Source organism: Nannobrachium achirus (genome assembly GCF_963921795.1).
Source record: "Nannobrachium achirus genome assembly, chromosome: 14".
Classification (NCBI taxonomy): Eukaryota; Metazoa; Chordata; class Actinopteri; order Myctophiformes; family Myctophidae; genus Nannobrachium; species Nannobrachium achirus.
This window is the reverse complement of record NC_137821.1, coordinates 35,433,718-35,441,665: the sequence shown is the minus strand read 5'-3', so window position 1 is coordinate 35,441,665 and position 7,948 is coordinate 35,433,718. Positions and strand designations below refer to the sequence as shown.

The window sequence follows — 7,948 nt, the reverse complement described above, 5'->3', positions numbered from 1 at the left end:
TAGAGGCAGCCTGCAAGTGATAGGAAAACACATACACACACAAATTGTTCATTTTAAAGTTTACAATGCAATTTTTAATGATACATACACATTAAAAACAACGCTTGAAGACTGTTAAAATGAACACAATGGTACAATAATAGTTTATAAAACACTTGAGTATTATAGAATATAGTACAATACAATGATGATATTTCATCTCACACACACACGCACGCACGCACGCACGCACGCACGCACGCATGCACCGTGCGCACACACGCACACACACACACACACACACACACACACACACACACACACACACACACACACACACACACACACACACACACACACACACAGGTGTGTAGGTGTCAGTGGTCAGGGTGTTTGTACTGCAGACTGGTCCCATGATGCAGTGGGAGTATACTGCTGTTGAGAGATTCAGAATAACAGCAACAACACAGACACGACTAGGGAGAGTGAGAGAGAGAGAGAGAGAGAGAGAGAGAGAGAGAGAGAGAGAGAGAGAGAGACAGAGAGAGAGAGAGAGAGAGAGAGAGAGAGAGAGAGAGGCAAAGACAAAGACAGACAGACAGACAGACAGACAGACAGACAGACAGACAGACAGACAGACAGACAGACAGACAGACAGACAGACAGACAGACAGACAGAGGAGATGGAGACAGATCAGTTAGATAAACACACTTCTGTATTTCTCTCTGTCCACAAACACTGTATCAGAGGTCATGACCTTTCTAACTGTTTGGACATGAACAGAACTCCCACACTATCTATGTCAGCTCCTTAAGGGCTGTCCATGCTGTCTCCGTCCACCAAACATTTCGTCAGAAAGGCCCGGTTCAACTACAAAATGACATCACTCGTAACTTCTGAAAAGCATTACCCCGAATTAGAGTTTGAAAAGCTTGAACGTAGAATTGACATAGAATTGACCAGAAAAAAACAGATCTACAAACCATCTGTAACATGGTTGATGTTAACTAACTATTAACTAACATAGTCTTAACTACTGATAGATTAAGTTAGTTAAGTAATAGCTATTCCAACATTACTTGATGATTTTTCATGATGAATTCATGATTAACTGATGTATTAGTTAATCAGGAATAAAGTGTTAATTAACTAAGTGTATTACTTTGTACCTTATAGTAAGTGTTACCGCTTGAACTCTCAGATGAAAAGTTCGGAGACAGTATGGATAGGCCTTTACTGTTCTGTTCTGTTCTCTTCTGTCCTATTGTTTCCTCTCTCCTCACATTTCTCTTTCTCTCTCCCTCTCTCCCTCTCCCTCTCCCTCTCTCCCTCTCCCTCCTTTCACTTCCTTAAAGTGTAAACAAAAGGTCACTTAATCATTCATTCTCTCATCCGCTCCCTCGTCTTTCCCTGATTTTCCGCTATCTGACCATCTTTCTCTCTTTTCCATCTCCCCGCCTCATGCTGTTTGAACGTCACGTTGACTCCAATGCCTCGTCAACATGACTCATGCTAAGATTAATCTTGTTGTTTTGACATTTGCTGACAAACACACATGCACATGCATGCACGCGCACGCACAGTACTAGAGGATGACATTTTATTCCCGTTCCCGTGGGTCCCGCGGGATTCCCGTGGGACAGGAGTCAAATTTGTATTAATGCCAGGATTGGGACGGGACAGGATTGAAAATCAACAGGAGTGGGCAGGAGCGGGAATCATCCCAGACCAGTTCATCAAATCGCAGAAATAAATTGCACAGGAAAGTGAGGTCTTTGAACTGCGAACATTATAAGATTATACATTATATAATAATAAACATGATATCAAATATAATATGGATCAAAATAGAAAAAACATCTGCGCGATTTTATTTTTTTATATTTTTTTCGGGAGCGGGATGTGAACGGGAGTGATTTTGACCAGGAGCGGGATGGGACCAGGAGTCATTTTACAGGAGTGGGACAGGATGGGATTTTTTTCCCCACTCTAGCCCAGGATTGGGATGGGACAGGATTTTTTCTGCGGGAGTGGGACGGGACAGGAGTGAAAATTCATCAAAATGTCATCCTCTAAGGCTCTAACGCACACACACACACACACACACACACATGCGCGCACGCACGCTCGCACACACACACAGTACTACCTTAAAGCAGTTTTTAAACTTCTTGGAGACGACGTAGAGTATTATGGGATTGATGCAGGAGTTGACAGTTGCCAGGTTGATGCTGAAGTAGTCCAACACCAGCAGAAAACTACAAGCACAGAGGAGACCACATTCACATAAGACACATTCACATTCAAACTACTGAAAGTAATAATATTAAACTGCTTCATTTCCACCACATTTTGTAAAAACTCATAGCTGTAGATAGATCACATTTATTGTACAGAAAAGAACTGTTCCCAGATTGAAAACAAACACTATGACAGCATCATGTTGTATAGAAATGATAAATGATCTTACACAATAAAACATTCCGGATCAATAGAAACGTATTGCTGATAGAGTAGAGCCTTACTTTCTCTTTAACTTGCATTGTTCCTATGCATCTTTCATTGAACTTGTTTGAAAATGTGTTATCTTCTAGTCTATTTATTTTGCAATACCTTTACATACATCTACATTATGTAAAGCACTATGAATTGCCTTTGTGAATGAAATGATCTGAGAGTATGTGCGTGTGTATACAGTGTGTGTGCACCTACTTGAGCAGGTCACAGCGGTGTACATCATGTGACCTGTACACTGTGTTCTTCAGCAGCCTGCTGAGGTGCAGAGGAAACCAGCACAGAGCGAAGATGAACACCAGGCTGAACACCGCCTTGGCAACCTCACGACGCTGCACAGAGACAGAGAGAGGAACACTTAGCAACCTCACGACGCTACACAGAGACAGAGAGAGGAACACTTAGCAACCTCACGACGCTGCACAGAGACAGAGAGAGGAACACTTAGCAACCTCACGACGCTGCACAGAGACAGAGAGAGGAACACTTAGCAACCTCACGACGCTGCACAGAGACAGAGAGAGGAACACTTAGCAACCTCACAACGCTACACAGAGACAGAGAGAGGAACCGTTTACAATTTAGGCATTTAGACACTCGTATCCAGAGCAACTCGAAATAAACAAGGTAATCACACACAGTACATAGAGAGACACTGTAGTGCCTCAGTAAACTAGGATCCCAGACAAACCCAGAACCAAATATACAAATATACAATTTAATCTGTCAATAAAGTATTCTATCTAACTCGGTTTAGAGGTAGTTTCTCAGCTGCGCATGCCCGAAGGATGACCAACTACTTATTGTGTTAATAAATTGTCTGGGTACTGTGTCTTTGCCTACTCCGTCTATATACTATCAACAACTAAATTGATATGTATAGTAGGTCGCCAACTCCCATTTGAAGAAAGAATAACTTGTGCCACAGATCCCATAAAAGAGATTTGTGTTGTTAAAAAAAGCTCAAAATGCATCACAATTTGAGAATGTACAGCAGCTCTTTTTCAAATGATAGTTACCTACTCCTCCCGCGAGGGAAATTCGGGTATCGCAGCCCAACCCAGCTGCTTTTTTTCAGCTTAACCCAGCTGAACCCAGTGCAGCCCACAAGGAGCGCGAGGGGGGGAGCAATTAGGGGTTAAGAGTCTTGCTCAGGAACACACATCGACATTGCTATCCTGGCCGGGAATCGAACCTGGGACAACCAGGGGAACTGGTTCCCCAGGCAGGCTCCCTAACCATTCTAAATAATTGATGCTATATTATACCATTTAGCTGGGGACCCCCTGGAACACCCTTAGAGAACCACTTTGAGAACCACTACTTGAGAACCACTACTCTACAGTATCTGTACCTGTTTGAGGTGTTCACTCAGGGCGATCTTCAGACTTCCCTTCCGGTGTTTGAGCATCTCACATGTCATCAGACCGTAGAACACAGCAGAACACAACACAGGAACACAGAAGTACAGAAACAACAGCCACCAGTCCTTCACGTCCCGATAGAACTGTAACACACACAGGAAGGAACACACAAATAATACGGTCACAAAAAAAAGCCAGAACACAGGAACACAGACACAACAACCACATCATGTCATTATAGAACTCTATGAGTACAGTCACAAAAACACCTTCACATCACCATGACAACATTTACATGCACAGGAAAACACAGTGGTGGACAAAGTGAACAACCTTAATCTGCAAAGTAACTAAAGCTATCAAATTATTGTAGTGGAGTAAAAAGTACAATATTTACCTCTGTAGTGTATAGGCCTAGAGCAGAAGTAAAATAAAGTATCAAGAAACTGATAAAATCAAGTAAAGTAGATAAAGTAGATTTGAGGTACAGTTTTGTACCTCAAAACTGTACTCACACACAGTTTTTGAGCAATGAATGTAGTTACTGTACTTTCTACTACTTTGCAGTACTGTGTAGTGTGTATCATTACCAGCCGTGTGTAACAGCATGTTGTCTGAACTGTGTGACTTAACTCTACTGGCAGCTAGGCCTATTTATAAACACACACACACGCACACTTACAGTCATGAAGGGTGTGTGCGGCCGCAGCATGCAGGTTGTCATGGAGACGTTATTGTAGTCGAAGGTGACCATGTCGAAGCCGATGGCCTCCGGCACGGCCAGCACCGCCGATAGCAACCAGATCACCACGATCTCCACCGCTATCGCCATGGGAACGCCGGGGCCGTGCACCACCCGGGACCATGAGGCCACCGCACGATATCTGACGTAAACATATACAATGTTAGACACAAATAAATACAATGTTATGTTATGAAACATATTTCATGTAAATAATATATATAGGATATGACATGTAATGCATATCTAACATAATAAATTGGAGCCTTCTACATCAAATTGTGTTGCAGATTAAACCTTTTCATAGATTTCATAGATAGCTTCATACACTTTGACAGCACTATCGTCAGTGTTAGTTTGTGTACATGTTTGTGGTTTCATGTTAATGTGTATTTTCAGACATATAACAACTTAAAAAACTCAATATATAGTGAACTTGACTTTTGGCTCCACTCACTTTTTTCCCTCCACAACAAATCATTGAAAATAGACGATCTACTATACAAGCTCACAATATATCACAGTGTGTGACACGTTGTGAGTTTGTAGATCTGCTTTTGTAATTATAAATAAAACATTGCTCCTAGTATCACACAAGGATTTGTTGGCCCCCCTGTAGTAACTTTTAGGACCCCAGAGGGGTCCCGGAACCCGTATTGAAGACCCATGATATAAAGATTTGACATTAGGAAAGGAAGGCTTAATGGTTTAGTTTGTAGTCTATACAGACAATCAGAGATCTCCGCCTATATATACCTGTATGTGGTGACATCTAAATTTAACTTGATGGAAACTATTTATATATTTAAAAAAAGAATAACAGCATGACAGAACCAATGCAAAGACTACAGAAGCGGGTAGAGTGGTGAACTATACGCCTCACTGTTCTGCCTTGCTGTACTGTTACACAGTATGTTACGTTGTAAAAGAGAACTTGCTCTCAGTTGACCTTCCTGAATAAATAAGTGAAATTAAATGAGAAGAATGTCATGCCTCCATGTTTATGGCAGCATGGATGCTGCAGTTTTTTATACGCTGCTCAGTTTAAAATTCACGTCATGACAAATAAAATCAACCTTTAACCTTGCTTGAACTTTTGGGTGATCATTGTCTACAGTAGACTTGTGTGTTTGTCGTGTGTGTAGTATGTGTCTATGTGTGCATGAGTGCGCATGTGTGTGTGTTACCTGTCCACACTCAGAGCACACAGGTTGAATACAGTAATCCCCACTGAGGCCTTCTGGAGGAATGGAACCAGTTTACACAGAAACAACCCCAGTATGCTGTCTGCAAACGGCCAGCGCATCGCTATGAGCTGCAGACACACACACACACACACACACACACACACACACACACACACACACACACACACACACACACACACACACACACACACACACACACACACGCACACACGCACACACACGCAGTGGGGAATACAAAATAAATATACAGACTATCTGTGTGTGTATGTGTCACATCATCATGTGTGACTTTGTCGGTGTATGTGCGATGATAGTAACTGCAGGTTATTTTAGTGCAGTTATCTCTGTAGCACTCACCAGCTCTATCTCTTGCTCACACAGACTCTCTCTCTCTCTCTCTCTCTCTCTCTCTCTCTCTCTCTCTCTCCTCTCTCTCTCTCTCTCTCTCTCTCTCTCTCTCTCTCTCTCTGTGTGTCTCTCTCTTTGTTTCTCTCTCTCTCTCTCCATTTGTCTTTCTGTCTGTATGTCTCCTGCCTGTCTGTCCTACAGATACAAACAACACTGGTCGGTCTGTCTGTCTGTCTGTCTGTCTGTCTGTCTGTCCGTCCCATAGCCTGTGTTGTCCTTACCTTGTAGACATTGATGGGGATGTCGATAGCGATGTATATGAGGTCTCCCAGCGCCAGGCTGGCTATGAGCGCGTTGGGTCCGTTCCTCATGCTCTTGTTCTGGTAGATGATCCTCAGCAGCGTGGCGTTGCCCACTATGCCCACGGCAAAGATCACGCACGACAGCACTGTGTTGATGTACTTGAACGCCACCTGTATAGACGTCACCTGCAGGCAGACAGTAGTGTCATGGTCATGGCCTTTTAGTTGACCATTAAGAAATACATGCAATTAACAGTTGAAATGTGTTGGCATATAAATAAACATTACATTTCTGTTTGCCTTTTAGGCTTCATAAAAAACTTTCATAGGACAGTTATGAAAAATAACTTAAATATTACTATGTACTATTGTACTATTAAATAGATTGTATCATAACATATAGGCTAATAATGTTATACTCAAAAATATTAACAAAATAGTGGAAATACTCTATGCAAATTGTCTATTATTTTTTTAAATGTTTGAAAATGTATGAACATTGTTTTTAGCATTTAAACGATTATGACGATGATGACAACTATATGAAAAACAACTGTGATTATCTCAATTTTTTTACGATCAGGTAATGATTGTGACAGACCTACCTGCAGGCATCTAGGGTGCGCCACATGACGCACGCGCTTCAAGTCAGAGGCGTTAGAGGAAGAGGAGGGCTGGGAAGGACGGGAGGAAGACGTGGGGGAAGAGTGTGACTGGTGCTTCCGTCCATACTTGTGTTTGTGTTTGCTGGCGTGCTTGGGCTCCACTTTGCTCCCACCATGGGACGACAGCAAGGACACGTCCTTGGTCTCCTGGCCCAGCTCGGGCTCTCGTTTTGGGTCGCTGACCTGGACGACCAGCCCCAGGGGGGAGTCGGTGCCCTGGAAGGCAGGGTGCATGTCTGACATCATCAGCTCGGCCGCAGAAATATCCAATGAGAAGCTGTTGTTGTAGTTGTGTTGTTGGGACTGGACAGGATTGGTCAGCCCCATCAAAGCCAGGCCCATCTGCAGCCACATCAGCATCAGTCGCCATGGTGACAGTAGGGAGTGCGTTTTAATGCTGGAGCGCATTCTGGAGGTCGCTGGTCCCAGAACTTGTTGTAGAAGGTTCTACTATGTGGTTGTAAAAGATGTAGGACCCGTTGGAGGTTCTGAACTAGAGGATGTTTGGACTCTATGGTAATGTGGGAACGTCCTGTAAACAGAGGAAGAGAGAGGAAGGGAGTTTAGCTCTGTTTACATCAGTCCAGTTAAAGTTGCACTACATGTTACTTTCCTGTTCTATCCCTGATTTGAACCCAGGTCTTCTGCACAAGTGCTGGAAATTAGCTAATAGAGCCTGTCTGCCTTCTTATGGAATGTTGACCTTCTGGTCAAAATTTGTGTCAAACCAGGATCGTGTCAAAGGCTGTGTCTAACCGAGACACACAGTCTAAATGTCTCACAAATGTAGTTTAGTTGTTCACATTAGTCTAGTTAAGTTTAGTT

At 42.9% G+C, this 7,948-nt stretch overlaps 1 protein-coding gene across 1 annotated transcript in view; it reads right to left on the bottom strand.

The window, feature by feature from the left end:
- Window positions 1–348: 348 nt before the first annotated feature.
- Window positions 349–7,948, bottom strand: part of LOC308298210 (endothelin receptor type B-like) — an 8,420-nt gene continuing 820 nt past the window's right edge. Inside the window, exons 2-9 of the mRNA XM_080741766.1 lie at window positions 7,064–7,655; window positions 6,438–6,644; window positions 5,788–5,915; window positions 4,541–4,742; window positions 3,849–4,001; window positions 2,693–2,826; window positions 2,130–2,238; window positions 349–455 (exon numbers count right to left, since the gene is read on the bottom strand). Coding sequence (XP_080597892.1) covers window positions 357–455; window positions 2,130–2,238; window positions 2,693–2,826; window positions 3,849–4,001; window positions 4,541–4,742; window positions 5,788–5,915; window positions 6,438–6,644; window positions 7,064–7,531 — 1,500 coding nt within the window. The 5' untranslated portion in view covers window positions 7,532–7,655 and the 3' untranslated portion in view covers window positions 349–356. The remainder of the gene's footprint in view (window positions 456–2,129; window positions 2,239–2,692; window positions 2,827–3,848; window positions 4,002–4,540; window positions 4,743–5,787; window positions 5,916–6,437; window positions 6,645–7,063; window positions 7,656–7,948) is intronic.